Consider the following 25,596-nt stretch of genomic DNA (forward strand, 5'->3'; position numbering starts at 1 on the left):
GAGGTAATAAAACCTCAAAAAACCCTAGGGACCAGAAATATTGACAGGCTTTCACCCTGACTGCCATTACGAGTCCAGAAAAAAGCATCCTGATACACCCACCAAACAATTAGAATCACCAGTATTATTATTAAGGTTTTTTCCACTTTCTTTGACTCGGGTTCCCGGGCCAACGCACCAAAATATGTTCTGGTTTGGGTTGAATTAGGGGAAAACCTTCAAGGAATCCCCTAATAACAAAACCTCTACCACCCCTCCCCCCAACCCTGGGTTTGGGAAGGAATCTCTTGAACACAAAGTGGAAAAAACCGGTTTATTAACAAATGAATAAACACCCCCCGACACAAGGGAAAAAAAAGAACAGAAAAAGCTCAGGTTACTGTGAGGGAGAGGGCGCGCAGCTTCCTTTACAAGCCCCGGCGATCCTCTACGGACTCCTCCAGCCAGATCAGCTCCGGGTGCCGGTCCTAAATCTTAAAGGGGGGGGGGGGGGGGGGGGGAGGGAGAAGAGGAAAAGGGAAAAAAAAAAACAAACAGAGCACAGAGGCGGCAGAAAGAAAGTAAGAAAAAAAACAAAAGAACGAAAGGGCAAGAAACTAGCAGGAAAATTGCGAGACAGCAAGCGCCTAGAAGCAGAAAAGCCAAAGCCAAAGCCAAAGCAGCAGCGGAGCCAGCCAGCAAGCCAGTGCCCGCCCCCCCTAAAGGGGACGGAACCTCTTAGACATAACAAGGGAGTCCACGATATGGGATTATGGGATAGAGAGCACTGTCAACCCAGGACACATGGGAGGAAATCAGTTGGACAGGTTAACTGATTTTGCTAGGAGCAAAGAGCCATTTGAATGATTGGGTGGACAACTTGTTTAAAAATTTAAGAAATAACCTTAAGGCTCTTTAGCTGCATGACCTACTGTCTATGATTAGTAATAAGAGCTGCCTAATTAGACATAGACGCAAATTTATAGTCTAGCCTGTCAATCTGCAGATTAAGGACTCCATAAGTACCTAGTGACACAATGAGCTTTAATAGCTCCTAAAGAGATATTATGGCCTATTGTGTCAATAGTCCGCAGGTTAAAGACTTAAGACTTTAAGTATATGTTGATGCAACTCACTGCCTCAGCCTTTGGGGGCTCTTGTGTTGGTGTGAAGGAGGGGCCTGTTGGGGGTTAGGTTTGGGTTTTTTTTACTCTAAAGAATTTTTTCCCCCATAAGTTACCAAGGAGACCAAGTGTTGGATACTTAAGAGTACTTAACCAAAACAAAGAGGTGGCCAAAGCTCGGAGGGGGAGATAACATGACTTTTGGGGGCAGGTAAAGGACGGAGCTTGAGGCAGCTTGGCCCTCTGGTTTTTTTTGGCGTTCAGGGAAGAGAGAATGACTGGGTTGCTGCTTGCTGCGAGAGGAGTTCACTGTCACCAGAAAGTCTGGCCCTGGGAAATCTACCATAATCTACTCCCCTGCCTTGAAATTTCTGAGCATCTCCGCCTGCCCTGCTGGAGCTGGGCCAGCCCTGCTCTGCTGTCGCATCTTCTTCAGCACCACTCTATTTGCTACAGTCTGCCCTGCTGGGACATCCTCGGACTTTTCCACTGTTTTCAGCTTGGTGCTCTGAGGATCCTGCAGGGGCACCTAGACTAAACTGCCCTAGGTTTTTGTGAAGCAAAGCCCTCAAGGTACTTGGTACTGTTTTTTTATTAATGCTGTAGTAGTTGATTTTGTTTTGCTTTGTTAAACATACTAGTAAAGAACTGCTATTTCTATCCCCAAATCTTTGCCTAAAAGCCTCTAACTGCAAATTTATAATTGGAAAAAGGGGGGAGTGGTTTACATTCTTCATTCCAAGGGAAACTCCAGCTTTCCCTGGCAGATACCTGTCTTCCCAAACTGGGACAGGGCCCCATGGTGGCATCCCTGCAGTATGTAAGGGCTTATTTTCTCTGCAAACAACAGGAGCTTAACAAATTACCATCTCAGCCTCTAAATTAGCTTTTCAGAAACCATTCCAGCCATCAAAAGTTGGGGGGTGACACTGTCTAGCCCTTGTGTGAAGGGAGATATAAAAAGTTTGGGGCTAACATTGCTATGGGCGGAATCTCTGGGCTGCCACAAACTCTGTTAAAGACACAAAGATCTTTTTCTGCAGCAGGATATATCCTTTAATTTGAACTTTTTTCCTTTGTTTTTTTTAACATAACTGGAAATCTGTCTTTATGGATTTCTCTTGTGGTCTTTTTTTCTTTGTTCTCCTGCTGCCCGTTCCCGAGAGAAAACACAAACCAACAGAGTGTCAGTTTATGCAGTGCTTTATTTGAGGCCCCGGGGACCTGAGGACTAATGTCTCAAAGTCAGCGTCCCAAGTTGGTTACAAAAGATGCTCATCTTTTATACCTTTGTTACAAGTCTTACTTCATCAGCCTACGTGCAGTCTCCTACGTATTTTACTATAAACATTCACATTCATCTTACAGGTAACCTTTCTAAAGACTATAAATTTTGCACGCTTGCTCTAGCTAAAATAAAGGTTAATTCTCTAAGCTTAACTCCCACCATAGAAAACATTTTATTGGTAACCATGTAATCATATTTCACAAGTAATTTGTATACCTATATGTACTACATGCTCCACTAAGTCCTTTAAACATTGTTTCTTGTATCTGCAGATTCTCAGGCCTCATTTCTCAGGTTTGGTTCCCATGGGCCTGCACAGGGACCAACTCCTTAGCCTAACTACTGCTAACGGAGGCCTTATGGCAACAACTCCCCCCTTTTGAGCATTCTTCAACCAGTTGCAAGGATGCTCAATTCTCTTCTTCATGCAACAGTCTCTATATAAGATGGTGGTGGAGTAATTCTTGTCATGACTTCATTTCGGGTCATGGCCTTCATGACTCTTCTCGTATGCATCCTTTCCCTAAAGATCATTCCTAAGAAACAACGATATGCTACAAAAATAATCACAACCAAGATTATAATCATTATTACATATTGAATAACAAAGGATATCCAACCAGAAACCTGGATCCCTAAAGAGCTAAATATTGCTCCAATCCAATTGTGTTCAGCATCTTCTTTGGTTTCCTGTATCTTAGACTCTATATCGTCCAATTGACTTATGTCTTTTTCTACTTCCTTTGTAACGTTTGGGATATGGATACAGCAATGATCTGTTCTATCATGTAAGTACCCGCAGACACCATGTTCCTTTAATAACAACATATCCAATGCCATTCGATTCTGTATAGCCATCCTACTAGTTGCTTGTAGCTGCAAATTCAAATCCTTAAACCCCTTTTTAGTGGCTGATGCTAATCTCTCAGTTTGTCCCAAAAGCCGGTAGAGCATTTCCCTATTTCTATAGGTCGATATGGGAGCAAATAATGATTCTAACATCCAACCCAATTTGACCCCTCCTGATGGCTCATGCCACTCATCTTCTGGATTTATTCCCTCCATGACCTCTCTTTTATTCCTCCTTCCTATGTCCAAATCTGTCAATCTTGATTGTTTCCAGAATGGGCATAATGTGGGCACTCCCAACGTTATTTGGGTTACCAATCCATCTATAGGTATATGTGTGGTCCACATTCCTTATCCCATGACCCATACTAAATTCCCTGGACTCCTTATGGTAGTAGTTTTGCAATTCACCTGCTTTTGTCCTTTTAATTCTCCTTTTATAGAGTGGTTGTATCCTCTACATTCACATCCCCATTTCAGCAAAATCTTCACTGGTACCAGCCCTATCTGCTCTCCTGGTGTATCACACGTAATTACCCTTGTGCAATTCCATGACTCTACTTTCTCTGTCATTTTCCTATGACTTGTTTCTGCTGTCAAAACATGGGCATGTGTCTGGTTCTTTCTACCAGTCCATTGTATACACCATCCAATTTTCCCTAGATAACTATATGTTTCCAGCAAGCTTGGCCCCCAGATTGCTTGCCATGTAGTCCACTCTTCCTTGCCATCCTGGCAAACCACTTCATAGTAATATTTTGTAGTGGGCATTTTATGCGATTGTACCTCATCATATTCACACCATCCTACATTTTTGAATTGTCCAATCGTGATGAATTTGGAATTGGGTAAGGCTTCACAATCCCCTCTGCTTCCAGGTGATGACCACTGTTTGCGGAGAGTTGTTGTTTTAACTGTCCACTCAGTACGGTTATGCAACTCTTTCCTACATTCCTTTGTCCCATTTCTGGTGATCGGAGGCATTTCAGTGATAGGAATAATTCCCCAGAGTATGGGATCCCCTGCTGCATGGGGTAAAGGTAGACAAGCAGTTATGGATGACACATTCTGGGTTTTTCCAAAGTCTCGTATCAGTCCTACTACCAGATTTTCCTGTTTAGAGTTTCTTGGTAACCCTACCTCATTATCTACCTGCCGAGTCACTCTCATCTCATCTAGGTACTTCGTTGTTCTTGCATGTGCCCACCAATCATCCTGTGCTATCCAACACCAGTAAATGCCTTCATCTTTTCCTGGCTGCACATTCCTTACTATCAGGATAATTGATTCTCCTAATCTTCTTTCTATCTGATACTTCCCTCCAGATGTTAAATTTTTCCCAAACCACCATCCATACTCGGAAAAATGCTGGCCTTCTTTAACTTCACAAGTAAAAATCACATCCTTCCCTTTGGTTACTTGATATTCTCCATGTTGGGCCTTAATTTCAGAGCCTAAGTGGGCCCTTGCCTCCACCTTTCGTAACCCAAAATTCCCTTTCCCTCCACAAGACACTATGCACAGATATATACCTTCTGTCTCTCCTATCTTCGGATCAATATAATTAAGCCACCCCTTCCCATAAGTTCCCAGAGTCCACCAACTTATATTCCCCAGCTGTCTTTCCCATTGCTGATGTTTATTCTGTTTCCACCACTTGACTTGGATATCCTGATAACATTTCTTTTCCAATTTGAAGGTACAATTTATTCTCAAAGGAGGTCCGTCCCACATATCCACCTGAGTTGAAACTGGAGTTACATTTACAGCTACAGTTTTTTTCACTTGTTTTCCCAGTATCCCATGGTAAAACCTTCAATTTGAAATTCCCATAATCAAAGCTTTCTCTTATCCAGACCACGCAACGATAAACGTTGCTGTCATTTATCGTGACATTGGATAGTTGCAGGGTGGTATTTCCTTTTTGCTCATCCTTATCCCAAACCATAGTTATACCTGTATGAATTTGTTCTGTTCCCTGTCTCTTTCACCTTACATTGACTTCTTCGGATCCAACTTTCTGGTTGTCCGTGAACAGACAGGTCATAGACACATTCATTCCTTCCATCATCACTATTTGGGTTCGAGTTCTGTAATAACTTCTTGACTCGGGTGTAATGTATCCAGTTGTCAATCCCCTCGACTTTTACTGCAGTGAAGGTAGTCATGATCACTTGTCGCGGGCCTTCCCATGTTTCTTTCAAGGGGTCTGTGTTCCAATTCTTCACATAGACCTGGTCTCCCGGCTGGATGTCATGGACAGGATTTTCCAGCGGCAGGGGTCTGTTCCATTGCAGGGCTCCTTTTAGGGCAGTAAGTACCTTATTCAGAGACAACACATAATTAAAAAGTACATCATTCCCTACTACATGAGGGTCTCCCTTTAATACTGTAGCATGATATGGTCTGCCATACAGTATCTCGTATGGACTTACTCCTATCCTCTCCCGGGGTTTAATCCTAATTCTTAACAAGGCTAATGGTAGGGCCTGAGGCCACTGGATTTTGGCCTCCTGACAGATTTTCTTAATCTGTCCTTTCAGGGTTTGATTCATCCTCTCTACTTGCCCGCTGGATTGAGGCCTCCATGGGGTATGCAAATTCCAGGTAACATCTAACAGTCGGGCGACTGTCTGTACCACTCCTGCCACAAAATGAGGTCCCCTGTCAGAAGAGATCCCTAATGGAACCCCAAATCTCGGAATGATTTCTTTCATTAATGTTTTCACTACTTCTTTGGCCTGATTAGTTCTGCAAGGGAAAGCCTCTGGCCATCCCGAAAACGTGCAGACATACACCAGCAGATACTTGTATCCTTGTGATCGGGGCAATTCGGAAAAATCTATCTGCCAATAATCTCCTGGCTCTACTCCTACCTGTAATTTCCCTAGTTGTATCTGCTTCCTCACTATTGGATTATTTTTAAGGCACACTGGGCACATGGCATTCACTCGTTTAGCCATTGTTAACATCTGGTTAGAGATAATTTCCCTCTTCAGAAATTTTACCAATACCTCTGCTCCCCAGTGGCATTTATTATGCTCAGTTTCTAAAATCACCTTCATCAATTTAGTAGGGACCACTACTTGGCCAGTCCCAGTCACATACCATCCCATTGCATTCTTCTGGGCCTGGACCAGTTGTGCCAATTTCTCATCCTCAGCGGAATAACTGGGGTTTTGTCCCATATAAGGTTGTACCGGTCCTACCTTCGTTGGAATCAGCGCCATTTCAGTCCAGACCTTTCTAGCAGCTTTTCGTGCGATTAAATCAGCCAGCCGATTCCCTCGAAAAATCTTTCCCTCATCTTTCTGGTGTCCTTTTACATGCATCACAGCCACTTCCACTGGCTTATACACAGCTTCCAGTAGCAGCAGGATCTCATTCCGATGTCGAATGGATGTCCCCTGTGAACTTAACAGTCCTCTCTCTTTCCGTAAAGCCCCATGTACGTGCAGAACTCCAAATGCATATTTTGAATCTGTCCATATATTTACCTTTTTCCCACTGCTCAGGACCAGGGCTCTGGTTAATGCTATAAGTTCAGCCTTCTGTGCAGATGTTGCTGGAGTGAGGGCCCTTGCTTCCACCACCTGCGTGAGGGTCACCACCGCATACCCGGCATACCTGGTTCCATTCTCTACGAAGCTGGATCCATCGGTATACAGTTCCCAGTCTGGCACCTCCAGGGGCACATCTCTCAGGTCCGGTCGGCTAGCGTATGCCTGTTCGATGGTTTCCATACAGTCATGTGTTAATTCGCCCTCATTCTGCTCACTGCGGAGGAACTCTGCTGGATTGATGCAATTAGTCACTTTGAGCTCAACATCATCCTGTTCTCTGAGCAATGCATGGTATTGTAACAATCTGCTAGAGGACATCCAATGCCCCCCTTTTTGTTCCAAAACTGCCAGTACCATATAGGGCACAAACACCTCCATCTTTCTCCCCAGAGTCAATTTTCGGGCCTCCTGGATCAGTATTACTGTGGCTGACACTGCCCGCAAGCATGCCGGCCATCCTGCGCTCACAGTGTCCAGTTGTTTAGAAAAATACCCAACAGGCCTCTTCCACGATCCGAGGGTTTGGGTTAGTACGCCCAGGGCTAGTCGCTGCCTCTCATTGACGTATAGCTGAAAGTCTTTATTTAAATCTGGTAGGCCGAGTGCAGGTGCCTCTTTCAAGGCCCGTTTCAGATCTAGGAAGGCCTTCTCCTGTGGTTTGTTCCACTGCAGTTGAGACTCCTTTAAAGCCTCATAAAGGGGTTTAGCCATTAGTCCAAAGTTTGGTATCCAGAGTCTACACCAACCCACCATTCCTAAAAAGGATCTTAGTTCTTGGTGGTTTCGGGGTGTGGGTATTGCACAGATAGCTTCAACTCTATTGATTCTCAATTTCCTTACCCCCTTTGAGATTTCACAGCCTAGGTATATCACACTCTCTTGGACTAATTGGGCCTTTTCCTTCGAAACCCGATATCCTCCTTGTCCCAGCATATTCAACAGTTCTATGGTTAGGGTTAAACAGACCTCCCGCTGTTCTGTAGCCAAAAGATGTCGTCCACATACTGGAGGAGAACGTAAGAGAAGGGTGATTCTCTTACCTGAGTCGTCTTCCATTCCTCCAGCTCTTTGGCTAATTGATTTCCAAAAATTGTAGGAGTATTCTTAAGTCCTTGGGGAAGTCGTGTCCAAGTGAGCTGCTTTTTTTTCGTCCGGTATCCGGATTTTCCCATTCGAAGGCAAAATATTTCCTACTTTCTAATGCCAGTGGGATGCAGAAGAAGGCATCTTTTAAATCGATAACTGTAAACCATTGGAATTTCTCTGACACAGATGTTAACAAAGTATACGGATTGGCCACCACCGGGTGAATGCCTTTGACAATGTTATTTATTGCCCTTAAATCCTGCACTAGTCTATACTTACCATTTGTATATCTCTTTCACAGATGCTAGTAATGTATAAGGATTAGCAACTACTAGACGAATGTCTTTTTAGTTATCTCATTTATGCCCCTTAAATCTTGTACAAGTCTATACTCACCATTAGATTTCTTTACTGGGAATATTGCAGTATTGTATTTTAATTCCCATTCTTCTAGAATTTGGTACTTTAGGAATTTATCAATGGTCTTTACTATTCCCTATCGTGCTTCTGCCTTGATAGGATATTGTTTAATTTGCATGGCACTTGCCCCTTCCTTCAATTCTACCTGTACTGGCTGTGCCAATTTAGATTTCCTTAGTATATCCGTTTCCCACACAGAGGGAATCACTACTTCTTCTACCTTTTTAGGAATATTGGAGTTGGTTTCTCTTTTACTGTTAAAATCTTTCCTGGTTTAGACTCGGGTATCCTCATTACAAGTTCACCATTCTCAAAAGTAATCACTGCCTTTAGAGCTGCCAGAAAATCACATCCTAAAAGCAGAACTGAACACCCAGGCATATATAAAAATTTATGTGTTAAAGTTTTATTTCCAAAGCTCAGATCTAGGGGTTGCAGGAATGGCCAGATCTCCTCTTTCCTTGTGGCTCCAATAAGTACAGTCAATTTTTTTTTTTGTTATTATTTGTTTTTTAAATTTTTTTTTCCAATCTGCACTTCTACATAATTTAATATGAAATATTTACGAGAAAAGTGACATCTTTCCCTTCTAAGCGCAGAGTGACCATCTGTTCCTTTGATCCTGGCTTCCCCTCACAGATCCATGACTCTGGCTATGCTATTCAACTGAGGCTGAACATACTGACTAAACCAGTTTGGGCACTCTCGCTTTCAATGTCCTTCTAATTTATTTATTCTTAATACTCCACAGCCTCTGCCAAAACCACCTCTATTACTGTCCCGACCGGTTCTGCCACTACGTCCTCACCACCTCTAAAAGCTTGTCCAAACTTCTTAACTTTCCGCTTTCCAGTTTCTGTAACTTTTCCTAGTGTCCTCCTGTGACTGGTCTAGAAAAATAAAGGCGAGCTGAATCTTTGCTTGCTCACTATCCACCTGAAGACCAGTATACCTCCTGGCTGCATTTGAGCTATCCTCTCCACTATCACTGCTTTCCATTCTGTCCCTTCTGCATCTCCCTCCCCTTCATCCCTGCCCAACAGTCAAATCCTGATCGTTGTCAAGGATAGAAGCAGTGGGCAACTTTGGCAGAGGAGGATTGGGGATAGGGGGGCAGGAGCCGATGACATAGGCGTAGGTGGGAGAGGAGGGTCGGTAGAGGGATAAATCTTTGAGCAAGTGTCAGCAGAGAAGGGGGATAGCCAGGAGAAGCATTTTGGATAGGCGCAAGCAGGGGAAAGGAAACAGAATCAGGTGGGGTGAGAGTAAGTGGAGTAAAACTTAATGCTGAGGGAACGTTGGTAGGGGCAGTGGGTCCTACAAATAAATCAGCTTCCAAATCATCTCCTCCCTTTTCTTTCCCAAAACCAGGTGTTCTACACAACACTTATCTTGGACGCAAGCCAAACAATGATTATTTTCTAAGACCAGTGCTTGTATTCCACATTCCACTAACCATGCCGGTTTCTCTTTTAAATAAAAGAAAAGATCTATGTATGGCAATTCATCAAGTTTCGATTCTCGTTTACAATGTGGCATCAGTTGTGATATAAGTTCTGATTGTAAAGACCCATTTTCCGGCCATCTCTGGTTTGTTTTTGAGAGCATAAAACAAATCAAGATAAGGTATTTCATCCCATTTCTCATTATTCTGTAAAAAAGCACATCAAGGGGGTTATAACATCAGGGTTAACAGATCCATTCAAAGGCCACTCTGGGCCACCAGTTTCATATTGTGGCCACCAATTATTACAATAATCAATCATTTTACTTTTATGTAACTCTTGGTGGAATCCTTCCTTTTTCCACCTTCCCAGTAAACATCCCAAGGGGGAATTCCCTGGGACCTTATCATTAGATTGTACCAAAGCCTTAAAGGTTTTCAACGGCATCATCTTTTTTCCTTTTTTTTTTTTTTTTTTTTTCTTACACCTTAAGTTGCTCATACACACACACACACACACCAATACTAATACTAATACCAATACCAATACCAATACCAATACCAATACCAATACCAATCTTGCCACTTCTCGTCGCCGCGAGGGGCAAGTGCCGATCCTGCAAGGCTTTCGCCTCGTCTGACGGTCGGCGCCTAGGCTTCCCAGACCATAGACGTCTTTAGCCCAATCCTGCGGGAATCGCCGTCCCGTCTTATTAGGCAGGCACCCAAACCTAAAGAATAAAGCACCTTTTGGGCTTACCTTCTCACAGTTGTCCGTCAGGCGCGGGGTCGGGCGCGGGTCGATGACTCCCCAGAAATCACCTGGTGCCAGCGTGGAGTTGATCAGCTAGCGAACCGCCCCAGCCACCTCCGGAGTCCTGCCGCGGTCGCCAGAAAACTGCTGCCCGTTCCCGAGAGAAAACACAAACCAACAGAGTGTCAGTTTATGCGGTGCTTTATTTGAGGCCCCGGGGACCTGAGGACTAATGTCTCAAAGTCAGCGTCCCAAGTTGGTTACAAAAGATGCTCATCTTTTATACCTTTGTTACAAGTCTTACTTCATCAGCCTACGTGCAGTCTCCTACGTATTTTACTATAAACATTCACATTCATCTTACAGGTAACCTTTCTAAAGACTATAAATTTTGCACGCTTGCTCTAGCTAAAATAAAGGTTAATTTTCTAAGCTTAACTCCCACCATAGAAAACATTTTATTGGTAACCATGTAATCATATTTCACAAGTAATTTGTATACCTATATGTACTACATACTCTACTAAGTCCTTTAAACGTTGTTCCTTGTATCTGCAGATTCTCAGGCCTCATTTCTCAGGTTTGGTTCCCATGGGCCTGCACAGGGACCAACTCCTTAGCCTAACTACTGCTAACGGAGGCCTTATGGCAACATTCCCACCCAAATAGCCTGTAAATTATCTAAGAAACTAGAAAGGAAGTAAAATTTCCTTTTTTGTGCCTGCTTTTTCCTTGTTTTGATAAGCTGTGTGGTTGCACATTATGCTTGGTGTTTTCCTTGCCTTGATGTTTGCTTTTGAGTAAGAGTTCAGGGAGGTGTTTTTTCTGAGATCCTGCAAAACCAGCACTTGCCAGTAGCATGAGAGGCAAAACTGCAACTGGAGTGCCACGAACTGTCCTGAGAACAGTCCAGAAGAGCATGCAAAACCCATAAAAAGCTCTGGGGTTTGTGTCTCCTATCTCAACAAGGAGAAGATGAGAGTCATGGCTCTGCCTCATGCTCGCAAATGCCACTTAAGGTCAGCCAAGAGAGATTACCGGGCATGAGATGCACTGAGCTTGGTCTCAGCTTTGGCCCCAGTCAAACAATACATCATACTGACACCAGTCCAGCCGAATTTTTCAAGTACAATGTGCTGATGGATAAAGGGGGAAGGACCATAGGTTCTTTTCTTCATTGGTGGTGCCCACAGCATTCATTTTCCAGCAGAGAGCTGCCTCCTGGGAATATAAGAAGGACATGGACCTGTTGGAGCAAGTCCAGAAGAGGCCATGAAGGTAATCAGAAGGCTATAGCACCTCTCCTAAGAGGACAGGCTGAGAGAGTTGGGGTTGTTCAGCCTGGAGAAGAGAAGGCTCTGGGGAGACATTAGAGCACCTTCCAGTACCTAAAGGGGCTACAAGAGAGTTGGAGAGGGGCTTTTGACAAGGGCATGGAGTGCCAGGACAAGGGGCAATGGCTTCAAACTGACAGAGGGCAGGGTTAGATTAGATATTGGGAAGAAATTCTTGATTGTGGGGGTGGTGAGGTACTGACACAGGTTGCCCAGAGAGGTGATAGACACCTCCTCACCGGAAGTGTTCAAGTCCAGGTTGGATGGGGCTTTGAGCAACCTGGTCTAGTGGAACATGTCCCTGCCCATGGCAGGGGGTTGGAACTAGATGATCTTTGTTTCCTTCCAACCCAAACCATTCTAGGATTCTATGATCTCCTTGCTGCCCCAGGAGCTCCCATCTGGGTCCTGGCCCTTCTAGGACAGGTCCATAAGACCAATCTGGTTTTGGTGCTATGATTTCCTGGTGGACATCTACAGTAATTTATCTGTTGCCTTTATCTGTTCATGTTGGATTATTGGTTGTGTGTGCAATGCCACCTCCACAAGTGGCCAAGGTGAGGATACCATAAAACCCGAGCATCCTGATCTAGTGGAAGGTGTCCTTGCTCATGGTTGAGGGGTTGGACTAGATGGCCTTTAAAGGTCGCTTCCAACCCAAACCATTCACTGGTTCTATGAAAATTAGGAGACTTGTTATCAGTTATGGGTAAATGATACCATGGTGAGTGTTGTGTCAGGGTTGATGTTTGGTGGGAAGTCCAGCCCTAGGGATCACAGGGGAATGAAGGAGAAGAGAGGGTGAGATGGTGAGAAATTTAGGAAGGGCATGAGAAGATGCTTTGGGTCAGAGGTGTGCTCTTAAAAAATCTATAAATGTATATATATAAAAATTCATAGTTTGAAACACTTCTGCAATTAGATAATTTAATTTGTGTCTAATCCTTATATCATTGAGGAAAGATCCAATTACAGACATTTAAAAACCTTATCAGGAACACAGCTGTATTCCCATTTTCAGTGACAAGTTATTATTGCAGACGTCAGTGATGATTTAGACAGCTCTTGACTTGATCGGCTGGGAGTAGTCCCAGCAGGTGAGATAGCTCACTGTGTGCTAAACTTGATGTTTTCTCTCAAGGTCCTTGATTACAGGAAAACCTTTAGCTATGTCAAAACAAGCAAAACAAGATACCCAGCCTACCTCCCCTCTACATTCATGAACTTGGCACCAGGACAAGGCTGAGAGGTGAGAACTGGACAGGACCTGTGTTAGTTTTATTATTATTATTATTATTCAATTTTGATAAAATGTTTTGGTTTTTCCTGAATGAAAAAAAGAGAACTTTTTCTTCCCAAACTCCTAATAAAACTGGTGGAGCTTGGAAAGAAAAAGTACAGATGACATGGTTTCATCATCTTAAAAGTGTTCATGTGTCAAGGAGAAAAGCCATACCAGATTTTTTTCTGCCACTTCCAATTGATGGGAAATGAGTCCTGCTGCCACAGCTTGGGAAAACCAAGCATGGAGCCATTATTGATAAATCTGGGTGTTTCCATGGTGTGAATCTCCCACACTCACCTTCATCTGGACTTTCTTGATTTCAGCAGCTTTTAATATTTTTCGTGGCTATTGCTTTGGTGTCTAATCCTCCAGGATTTCTGTATGGATATAGCAGTTTCTGCAGCATCTCTGCCCAGAGCAGGATGATGCTCCAAGCCCACAAGCAGCATGGGCACACTCAATGCTAGAGAAATCCTGGCTGTGGCCTTTTATTGAGCAATTTTGGGCAGGATTTGATGTTCGTAAAGGTTGAGGCAGGTGGTGGGAAACCTGAAAACCTCTTGTATTGGTTGGTGTATTGGGAAGTAACTGGTCAAGTCAGGTCAGCCACTCAGGAAAATTCAGGAGGGTATAAAACATATGGGAAAAAAAATGAATAATGTGGTTGTGCTGGGGCATCACTGGTGATGAACATCTGCATCAAATTTCCAAGCAATGTTACCCCAAAGACTTTGGGGGCATCAAATTATTGCCTTGAATTTCTCTCCTCTGTGCAGAACTGCACTCTGCTGTGGATGGCTGTTCTCTGTAGACCCAACTATGAGTGATCAATACAATTAATTCCCTAAATTCCTGAGAGCAGTGACTTTTCTTTCAGTCCTTTTCCTTTTTTTTTTTTTTTTTTTTTTTTTTTTTTTTTTTTTTTTTTTTTTTTTTTTTTGTGTCTTCTCAAAACAAGCTTGCACATTATGCTGAGGGGAGCCTGCTGGAGCCCTGAGGGAGCTTTTGAAGGAACTTGGAAAAAAAGAGGGTGTATCACCTTTGGAAAAAGGGGCAGGTAACTCAGGAAGTGTTTGTGTTTAAGGATGTCATTAAGTCATGAAGAAGGAAAATTAGAGATATGAAAGCTCAATTAAAACTTAATCTGGCCTCTTCTGTAAAGGATAATAAAAAATGTTTTTATAAATACATTAATAACAAAAGGAGAGCCAAGGAAAATCTCCATTCTTTATTGGACACAGGGAGGAATATAGTTACCAAAGATGAGGAAAAGGCTGAGGTAATTAACACCTTCTTTATCTCAGTCTTCAACAGTAAGATCTGTTATCCTCAGGACAACCAGCCCACTGAACTATTAGACAGGGATGGGGAGCAAAATAGACCCCCCACAATCCAGGAAGAAGCAGTTAGAGACCTGCTGCATAGCCACTTAGATGCTCACAAGTCTATGGGACAAGATGGGATCCATCCTAGGGTGATGAGGGAGCTGGTGGAAGAGCTTGCCAAGCCACTGTCCATAATTTATCATCAGTCCTGGCTGACCAGGGAGGTCCCAGATGACTGGAAGCTGGCCAATGTGATGCCCATCCATAAGAAGGGATGGAAGGAGGATCTGGGAAACTACAGGCCTGTCAGCCTGACTTCAGTGCCTGGCAAGGTTATGAAATAGATCATCTTGAGTGTGATCACACAGCACCTACAGGACAACCAAGGGAACAGGCCCAGCCAGCATGGATTTAGGAGGGGCAGGTCCTGCTTCACCAACCTGATCTCCTTTTATGACCAGGTGACCCAGCTGGTGGATGAAGGGAAGGCTGTGGATGTTGTCTACCAGGACTTCAGCAAAGCCGTCTCCCATATCATACTCCTGGAAAAGCTGGCAGCCCTCGGCTTGGACAGGTGTATTCTTTGCTGAGTTAAGAACTGGCTGGACAGCTGGGCCCAGAGAGTGGTGGTGAATGGTGCCACATCCACTTGGCAGTCAGTCACTAGCAGTGTCCCCCAAGTGATCAGTGTTGGGCCCAGTACAGTTTAATATATTTATTGATGACCTGGATGGGGGGGTCAAATCTACCATTAGCAAATTTGTGGATGACACCATGTTGGAAGGGAGTCTCAATCTGCTGGAGGGTAGGAAGGCCCTGCAGAGGGACCTGGATAGATGGGCTGAGACCAACAGCATAAGGTTTAAGAAGACTAAGTGCCATGTCCTACACTTCAGCCACAATAGTTCCATGTAGCGCTACAGGCTGGGGGCAGAATGGCTGGAAAGTGGCCCAGCGGAAAAGGACCTGGGGGTCCTGGTCGACAGCTGGCTGAACATGAGACAGCATGTGTTCATGTGGTCAAGAAGGCCAATGGCCTCCTGGCTTGTATCAGAGATAGTGTGGCCAGCAGGACCAGGGAAATTATTGTCCCCCTGTACTCAGCACTGGTGATGCCACACTTAGAGTGCTGTGTCCAGTTTTGGGCCCTTCGCTACAAAAAAGGCATTGAAGTGCTGGAGTGGGTCCAGAGAAGTGCAGCAAGGCTGAAGGTTCTGGAGCACAAGTGCTATGAGGAGCAGCTGTGGGAGCTGGGGTTGTTTGGTCTGGAGAAAAGGAAGCTCAGAGGGAACCTTATCATTCTCTACAACTCCCTAAAAGGAAGTTGTAGTCAGGTGGGCATCAACCTCTTCTCCCAGGCAACTAGCAACCAGATGAGAGGACATAGCCTCAAGCTGTGCCAGGGGATATTTAGGTTGGATATTATAAAGAAATTCTTCACAGTAAGGGTGATAGGTATTGGAATGGGCTGTCCAGGGAGGTGGTGGAGTCAGCATCCTTGGAAGTGTTTAAGGTAAGACTGGACATGGCACTTAGTGCCATGGTCTAGTTGACATGGTAGTGTTCGGTTATAGGTTGGACTCTATGATCTCAGAGGTCTTTTCCAACCTAATTGATTCTGTGATTCTGTGAAACCATGGAAAATCCTAATAAACTAGTGATAGCAGCAAATAGAGGGATGCTTAATAATGAAATAATAGTGCAGATGTTTATAGCATTAAACATTATCAGTTTGCTGGAATACAGGAACACTCTCAGTTTGCTGGGAGTTTTCCAGGCATTTAGAAAGGGATGTGTTTGCTCCTAGGAGCCTATAAAACACGCTTTTAACTCAAACAAGAATCCCAAGCATTGGGTGATGTGGCTGCGAATTTCCTGGGATCTGAGTGTTTTGTGTGAGTTGGCAGCAAACAAAGATGGTAGTTGGATAGTGGGTCACTGCCATGACTCCAGGTTGCACAGGATGAACACAGTGGGGTGGTTTGGGGCAAAATCCATTTGCTTCATTTGCCCAGATTCATGCTCATTGCCACCAAAAAAGCCTTTTGGGGGAAAAAAAATGTCCATCACTGTGGGAAGAATCTGCATCATTGTTTTCCTCCTCTCCTGCCTCTGCTGCCCAAGTGATGGTACTGGCCTTTCCCACCTCTTTTCCCAGTGGATGCCAGAATCAGGGAGACGGGTGGGAGCAGAGGGGCTCTGCTGGGGTCCCAACAACCATGAAAAGCAGCTTTGGTGGCAGGGAGGCCTGAGCCTACTTATCCAAGCTCAACCCTTATATTCTCATGTCTTTTTGACTAGACATCCAGTCAACAGCCAAAGTCCACAAATGAAAGAGGCTCTGGCATATTTATACTGTGTGCTGGTATTGTCTCCTAAAAAAAAAATATCCTGGATTACCTAAGACTCATTTTTGAGGTCTTCTCACCCCATATCATTGAAAAACCTAGTAGGATTCATTCATTAACTTCCAGCCCTCCATAAAGGTCTGTTCATTCATTGCCAAGGCAGTTGGTTTTTTGTGGTTCGAGATTTTGTTTTTTTAATGTTCTGACAATTAAATAACTTTGTAAGCAGCAATGAGCTACTTGTTAAGTGGTCTTCACTAATGGAAGCACAAATATCAAGTGAAAAAAGCTTCCCCCCCCCCCATTGTCTTCTGAAAGGGATGCTTTTATGTCCAAATAAATAAAAACCTATAAGAATTTCAGTCTGTTCAATGTGTTGCTCCAAAATTCCCACAACTGTTGTAAAACAAAACCCCAAAAGATCTGAGCATCACTGGCAGGCAGTTGGCGGAAGAGAAGCAATGAGTGGTTTAGATGAGGATGGATAAAGGAGCATTCTCCCCCTGTATCCAGGAGCATCCCCATCATGGACTGAGGGGCATTCCCCCAAATTCCTCTATCTCCTGAGCATTACCCTTCTTAATGAGTGGAGGAAACACTATCCTGGGGATGTTTCTTGACCAACTGGGGGCACTCCATCTGGGTTAGGAGAGAGGTAACTCAAACCACCCACCTTATCCCCCTTCATTCCCTTGTGTGGTGCCAGGTTTCAGCAGAATATAAAATTATTGGCAACAAAGTCTTGGGAGGCACTGAAAAGGGGAGGTGGAAGGACAAACTGGCATGCACCTTGATAAATGTTGTCCCAGAGACCATACCCCCACTGCCAGAACTCCCATCTCCAATTTCATCCAGGAGTAAGGGTCCATGTTTTGGGGCATACACAGCCAGGCCCATTTTTAGTAGCTGCCTCCAGCTACTGGAGAAATATTTTCCTCACTGGGATAGAAATGAGGAAATTAAAAGTGTGTGCCTGGGTTATGTTTTTTTTTTTTTTTTCTCTTAAAAGCACAGTGTGGAGCTTGAAGCAGAACTCAAGAGAGGAGAAAAATTCCTGCACTGGGGAAATGGGCTTATTCATAACAAAAAATAAAGGAAATAGGGCAGCCAACATATCACTGCCATTGCTTATGCTAGGCAGAGGGGTTCGGGGGTCCACAGAAAGAGCTTTGGGGGGCGGGATTACCCACTATTCCAATTCCCATTTCTGCTCCCATGCTGCAGGGGTTTATTTTGGTAGCACTCACTCACATACCAAGTTTGATTTTTTAAAAAAATGCAGTTACAAAGATGAATAGTTCCCAGGTCTCAACATGACTACCAAGAGTGGAACGAATTACCTACTGAACAGTGCCAGGCTGCTAGGGATCCTCCATGAGGAAAAGGGGCCTTTCACATTTATCAGCACCCCCCCCCCCCTTTGCTTTTTCCTGCTACATTGTATCCCTACTGCTTGCACAGGATAGCTATGCGCAAGGAAGTTAAAAAAAGGGGCTGCATTAATGAATTTCGAGGGGAGTTTAGGCCATTTTTGTTAATAAGTATGAGATTTTTGGTCCCCACCATCTCTCAGTGCTTCCCACGAGTTGGGGCATCATCCAATGCCTCCATCCTCTCCGTCACCCAGGCTCTGCCTACAATTACGGAAAATCCCTGTGAACTAGAGTAGGTGAGTCCTTGCCCCCTCTGGTCCCATGGGGTGACCTTCAATGTGGTTTTCTTAGCAGCACCTCATTTTTTCTTAGCATCTGTGTCCAGTAGATAGTTATTTATGGAATTGGATCCACTGTCTGGTGGGTGAAAATAAGGACATTTAGGATGTTTGGTCCTGGGAAATGCAGCTGGCTAAAGCATCTGTCTTGGGTTTTGTAACAAAAAAAAAAAAAAAAAAAAACCACCAAACTTATTCTATTCCATCTGTTGAAACCAGTTGGGGAGGTGTAACTCCAGGGGAAGTATCTCTTCTTATCTCTTGTAACTCCAGGGGGAAGTAGGGTGGCTGCCTTCTTATAATGGGCCAGCTGTTAAAACTGAGTAGGGCATTGTTCCTTATCTTTCCCCCCTCCTGGGGGATATCTTTTGGTAACAGGCCATTAAGGCTCACCAATGGCATGACACATTCCATCATCTCAGTGTTCCTTATCTCCTCTATGGGGATACCTTCTGGTAATGGGCCATTAAGGCTCACCAATGACATGACACATTACATCATCCCATTGTGAGATGCTCCACCCAGTGGGGGGAGCCAAACCATTCCTACCCAGATAAAAACTGAGACATAGGGATACCAGACACTGGTTTTTCACTGGATTCCCAAAGGAAGACTGGCCCCATCTCATCATTACTGAACTTTTTCTACAAGGACCATCTGTACTCCAACAGAACTATATCTGTCACTCCAGGAGGGCTTACTTTGGACTGCTTCCAACACCCTGACCATCAGGGCATCAGGTTGTATTTCTGACTCTGTCAGGGTTTCTAGGATTTTCTGTTTATTTTGTTTGCTTGTGCTACTACATTTGTATTCTTAATGTTTCTAGTAAAGAACTGCTATTCCTATTCCCAAATCTTTGCCTGAAAAGCCTTTAATTGCAAAATTATAATAATTTGGAAGGGGGGGATTTACATTCTCCATTCCAAGGGAAACTCCAGCTTTCCCTGGCAGATACCTGTCTTGCCAAACCAAGACAGCATCTTATCTCTCCTACTACCACTGAAGGTGGTCCTAGTGATGGTTTGAGTGAGGGTGACTGCATCATGGATGCTGCTGGTGGGCCTCAAGCCACTTTTGAAGGTGGACCTGGTGATTTAGGACTCATAATTCTAACTAGAATTAGGTGCTGAAATAGCACAGGTATTCCCCAAATCTGGGTCAATTTAAGTGGTCCTAATAACATTGCTTTTGGAAAGGGTGAATGTGCCATGGGCATTGGTGTGTGCATGGAGAGCATCATGAACACATTTGCAGGCAATGACCTGCCGGCATTGTGTCACTTTCGGGTTGTATTACCCCTTTTGATGCTAAATTTCTCTTTTCTTCCTTTTTTTCTCCCATTCTGTAGATTCCCAAGTTCTTCAGGAGCCAAGGGATAAGTCGCATTGGTGCGTAGTGGCATACTGGGAAGAGAAGACACGCGTGGGTCGGCTGTACTCTGTCCAAGAGCCCTCCCTAGATATCTTCTATGATCTACCTCAGGGGAATGGTTTTTGCCTCGGACAGCTCAACTCAGACAACAAAAGCCATCTGGTGCAGAAAGTGCGCAGCAAGATTGGCTATGGCATCCAGCTCACCAGGGAAGTGGATGGAGTGTGGGTGTACAACCGCAGCAGTTACCCCATCTTCATCAAGTCACCCACACTGGACAACCCCGACTCCAGGATGTTGCTGGTTCACAAAGTGTTTCCAGGTTTTTCCATCAAGGCTTTTGACTATGAGAAGGCGTACAGCTTGCAGAGACCCAATGACCATGAGTTCATGCAGCAGCCATGGACAGGATTTACTGTTCAGATCAGTTTTGTGAAAGGCTGGGGCCAATGCTACACTAGACAGTTCATCAGCAGTTGCCCATGCTGGTTAGAGGTTATTTTTAATAACCGATGACCCAAGACAGAGTGGACTCATGGCATTTATTTGTTGCTAATATTTCTGAGTGCTTGATTTTCATGCAAACTGTTTTGTTTTTTATTTTGTTTATATGTCCCCCACTTTGTTTTGAGAAAAATCTTTGGAAATATTTTTTTTTTCATGCTTAGGGTAGTTTGATAAACCTATTTTTTAAAAGTGTAAATGACCAATAACTCAAAAGGGTGAGAAAAGGGTGTGGGAGGGGATGGGTGAATGTGTGGATTGCATATGATAATTATTTCATGCCTCTGAAAGGATTATCTTATCTGGTCAATTGATTTGGAAGCCACTTGCTGTATATTACAGTTCCTTCTCTTGGATAAAACAAGATACCTGTATTTTTTATGCACCGCCTTCCCATACCTGCTGACGGTGACACCAAGACCCTTCCCCAGCAGTGCTAATCCCACATTGCTGCCAAAGGATGGTGCAAAATATTCCCAACCAGATCTTTACTCATCCTTTTTAATTTTTATTTTATTTTTCTTGTTGCTGAGTTGATATCTTGTCACTGTGTTCATTCTTCCACTGCTTTTTTTTTTTTTTTTTTATTGATCATGAATTGATGCAAGGGGAGAAAATAACAGCAGAGAAACCTCTTGCATGGATCATGCTTTATAACTTGAGCTAAGATGTAAAGCAACAGAAGCCTAAGCCTAAAAAAAAAAAAACAAAACAAAGCAAAACCAACAAAACAAATTAAAAACAAAGGAGAAGACAAAAGAAAAAGTGTTCACAATAGTTGGTCTGTTGTAACTTCTTATATCAAGTTATTCCAGTACCATCCAATTTGAAAATGCAATTGTGCTTTAATTTCTTCTTGAATTCATACACGAGTATGATACTTTTATATTGTTCTTAGCTCAATGAGCATGCTTAGACCTTAACATAAGCTATTTTTCTATATATAAAGGTTTAAATGAACAAGAAAGCATTCTCGTTGGACCTTTAGCACTGTAGTGCTTTGGAAATACACACAAAAAAAGGACTCCTTAAAACCCCTTGAGATTTATTAAAGAAAAAAATGCATTTTATGTTATATCTAAATATATTATTACTTGTAAATATAAAGATGTAATATAAGCACCATTATTTATGTATTTTAATGCATATAAATGAGAAAGAAAGTATAAAGATGCACTTTGCTTTAATATAAAAAGAAATAACAAATGCTAAATTTAAAAAAGAACATGAAATTGCTGTTTTTTTCTATGGGTGTTATCATCCAGATGAATGTTTTTTCTAAAGGAGCTTATGTTCCATTAAAAAATAAAAATGCACACTAGATCCCAGGCTGTGCCAAGTGGCTTTTTTAGTGGCAGGGATAAGGCAGGCAGGAGAGATGCTGCTCTAAGTGGGTACCACATGGAGTTAGTGGTGGGGTGTTGTTGTTTAATGAAGTCTGGTCTTCAGTTGGGGGGGGGCGGTCCCTGTGGGGAACCTGGCAGAGCCAATGAGCTGCCTAGTTTTAAAGAGCCAATCATCTGGCTAGGTTTAAAGATTGACATCCAGTTAAACCACTTAAAAGAGTTAAATATGCCTCCGTGGAAAAGCACATTTTAAAACTGAACAAAGCCCGGGAAAGCTCTCTTGACTTCCGGCTTTTGAACAGGCCGGGTCGGGCCAGGTTGGGCCTAGCCGCCCCCCGTGGCCAGGTCGGCGTGGGGTTGAGGCAGCGCCGTGCAGCTGGGGCAGCCCCTGCGCGGCCCGGCCAAAATTTTCTGCCCCCAGAGGGATAGTGAGCGGGCTGCTGAGCCCTTCACCGGGGAGCCCGCCAGGCCCTGTCCTGGCAGGTGGCTAGAGGTCCTTCTCAGCGGGGCCGGGCTACCCTTCCCCGCGGAGCCCGGGGACCAGCGCCAGGAATGGCCCTGTGGTCGGCACTGGGAGTGGCCCCGAAGCCGAGAGACGATGGGGCCAGGAGCGGCCGTGCAGCCGGGATCAGAGTGCGGTGCCAAGTGGCCACAGCTATCTCGGCATGACTCAACAGACTTTGTTTGCTTAGCCGCTTTTAGCTGGCTATGCTGCAGACTGAAGGACAAAAGCAGTGGCAGCAGTTTTTCTTTCTTTTTTTCCCGGTGCCCCGCATGAAATAAAAATGCGGGGTGGCGCTGGCAGCCAGTGTGGCTTGCACAGTGCTGGCGGGGACCACGTGATTGGCAGCAAAAGACAGCAATTCCTCGATTGCGAAGCCTTGACGATATGAACCTTTCAACGATACAGAACTCTATAAAAACTGTTTCAATTGATAAAGCTTGAGAACAAATGAACCTACGAACACTAAGAACAAATGAACCTACGAACACTAATTCTCTCCCAAGTCAAGAAAAGGAAAGGGTGAAAACACATAGAGAAAACAACATAACACTAAGGTCAGTAAAGAAGGAGTTGAATTCTAGATGGGAGGGGATTGAGGAGATGCCTTAGTCTTGGGCTGAAATCCTTTTGTAAGGCTATAAAGAAGATATAATTGATACATCAGACTCTTTCCCTGTAATTCATAGAAATGTATTGAGATGTAGCATTCTAACTACAGCCATGAACAGAAGCACCAGTGCTAAAGCAAGCAGATGTTGAAGTAATTTTGATCCAATGAGAATTTTGAACAGAAAGAAATGAGAGAGATGAGAAACCTTGCCCTAGCAATAGAAGAAAAAAAACCTCTCTTCCCAGAGATGGATTAAAAGAACTTCTGTTTTTATGCTAGGACAGCTCATCCTTAAAAATAGCACTCCAGTAAGTTTACATGGCCCAGGAACACAGCTATGGGAGGGCTGTAAAAGATGGGAGGGATTTCACAAGTGCAGGTTTCCGGGTGGCTGCTATTCGTGGAAGTTAAAAGCCATGAGAGAACTGTTTTCTTGTGGAGGTCTCCATAGCATGGCAAGAGAGACTCCTCTCCCTAAGTAGACTGAAGAAAGACTATTCTAGAAGTGGTAAACTGACAAGTTCCAGGTTTTGTCTCTTTGTTGTCAGTGGGAAAGAAAAGAAAGTGTGGGGGGAGGAGGTCTTCTGAAGGTTTATTCTGATTTTTCTTATCATTTTTTTCTGTTAATAAAGTTTTCTTTGTACCCTTTAAAGTTTGTGCCTGTTTTACCCTCCTTCTCCTAATTTGTATCTCACAGCAGAAAAATGAGTAAATATATTCTAGTGGGTGCACTGGCGTTTAGCCAGCACTAGACCCACTACATAATTGGTGTGTTGCCTGGGAAACCCAAATTGGCAAACCAAAACTGCTACATGGAGGCACCCATCCCAGTCCTGTGTGGAACAGTTCTGGTGTCAGTAGCACCTAGATGGGGTCATCCTGTGCTTTGGTCTTCATTGGGCTGATGTGGTGCATGTGGCTTTGGGGTCCTTGGCATGGTTGCATCCCATCATCCCAAGTCTGGAGGGGCTGGCTGCCCAAAATCTGATGGGATTATTTTTGTTATTACTCTTGTTTCTCATAATTTCAACTTGAAAGAACACCCATGCTATGGACCCAGCTCCCATTTGGCCCTGTCCCAGTCCCTGAAGTACTGGCGAAGGCCAAGCTTTTGCTCTGTGCTGGGACATGAGTGGTCCATGCCACCAGGCAAGGAGGAAAATCTGAGAAGAGGGGAAAGCCAGTCCTCTAGGTTTTCCTCAACTATTTCCTGTCCTCTTCATCTCCCATGCCACTGGGAATAAAAGTTGTTTTCCCTTTTGCCCCCCTTGGCCTGCCTTCAGGTGTTCACTGCTCCACATCCTCCTTGCACATGGCCTCTGTCAGGGAGAAGATCCTTACAGCTGTTGTGGAGAGGGATCTTGAGTGGAAACCACCAATCCTGAAGACTGATGGATTTTGAGAAGTAGAAGGTCCAGATGGGCTTGTAAGCTCCCTCCCTGCCAAAGCATCTGGACCCCAGGAATGAGACTTCAGCCTCTGCTGTCCTTCATGTGGTGCATGGACATAACAGTAGATCAGGCTTTGTAAGCATCTGGACCAGGTTTGCTCAATGCTGTGCCTTGCTGTTCAACAGAGATGTGCTCAACCCAGAGGATTTTACCAAGATGCAGTGTTTGGTTTGCTCTGTTTACCTAGGGACTTGTTTTTAGAACAAGCCAGGTTAGTCGAATTGGATTTGTTATGATCAGATTTATTTTGTCCAGCTACAGACCAGCTGTCAGCACCACACTATGTGTATTGAAAAGCTGCTGTGAAAAGGGTTCATTCAGGGGTACAGTATTCCCATCTCCTGCTTTCAGCTCTCGAGTGGTGGTTTTCTTATACCATTCTTGGCAATTCACTTCCCCAAGTTTTTAGTTATTTTCTGCTTGCTTTTCTTCATAATCGGCAGTTGTGGTTTTCGAAGGTCTGTTGGGGAGGTGGTCTGAGATGGTCTTCTGATGTCTCTCCAACTCCCTCATTCTTCTTTTAAATATCTTTTTCCACTAGCATTATTTTTGGCTATATAGTTTGCTTAAACAAGCATAGATATTTTGTTAGCATACATTTTGCAAGCCTCCTTTCAGTCATTACACAACCCAAAGCTAGCAGGGCCCCAACACCTGTCTGTATAGGCCCCTCTCTCAGTTACAAAACCTCAAAATCAGCATGTTTCAAAATATCTCTGTAAAGCCTCTCAGTTTATGTTAGTCCCAGTTCCCCTTTAAATGATTACAAATTTTTCTATACTTCTAGAAAGGACAGTTTAAAACTTATACAAGGTAGTCAAACAATTACAATTTTGTTATTAAAACAAACTGTTAGCTAAGAGCCTACTGTTATATAGTTGCCTTGTTAAACCCCACTTCCATGTCTTACTTAGCTGATTTAAAACTCTTCTTTATAATAATCCCATGGTCTTTTTGACACAAATCGCAACCTGATTTCTCACACTGACTAGTCATTTTTCACCTCCCCTGTATGTGGCAGGGCCACAGTGGGCAGACAAACTGCGGCAAGTGACAACGAGCCAGATTACGCAATCGGCCCATGTGGCAGGGCCCCAGCGCGCTGTGAAACAGGGGGAGGCGGCGGGACCCTGGTGCCGAGGAGAGCCACGGCAAGAAGCGAGGGTGCGTCCGCACCCGGATGCTGTGCAGTCCCAGAATACGCCATGCCAGCACTCAGATGCTGTGCACTGCCAGGACAACCCGTGCCCACGCCCCCATGAAAAATGAGTTCCACTCTCTTAGAAAAATTTATAA

At 44.1% G+C, this 25,596-nt stretch overlaps 1 protein-coding gene across 2 annotated transcripts in view; it reads left to right on the forward strand.

The window, feature by feature from the left end:
• LOC310922165 (mothers against decapentaplegic homolog 7-like) overlaps positions 1-21,559 on the forward strand; it is an 80,127-nt gene extending 58,568 nt beyond the window's left edge. For both annotated transcript variants that reach the window (XM_083882562.1, XM_083882563.1), the window contains exon 4: positions 19,862-21,559. In XM_083882562.1, the coding sequence (XP_083738688.1) occupies positions 19,862-20,400 (539 nt within the window). In that variant the 3' untranslated portion in view covers positions 20,401-21,559. The remainder of the gene's footprint in view (positions 1-19,861) is intronic.
• The last annotated feature ends 4,037 nt before the right edge of the window (positions 21,560-25,596 follow it).

Source organism: Zosterops lateralis (genome assembly GCF_965231275.1).
Source record: "Zosterops lateralis genome assembly, chromosome: W".
NCBI lineage: Eukaryota > Metazoa > Chordata > Aves > Passeriformes > Zosteropidae > Zosterops > Zosterops lateralis.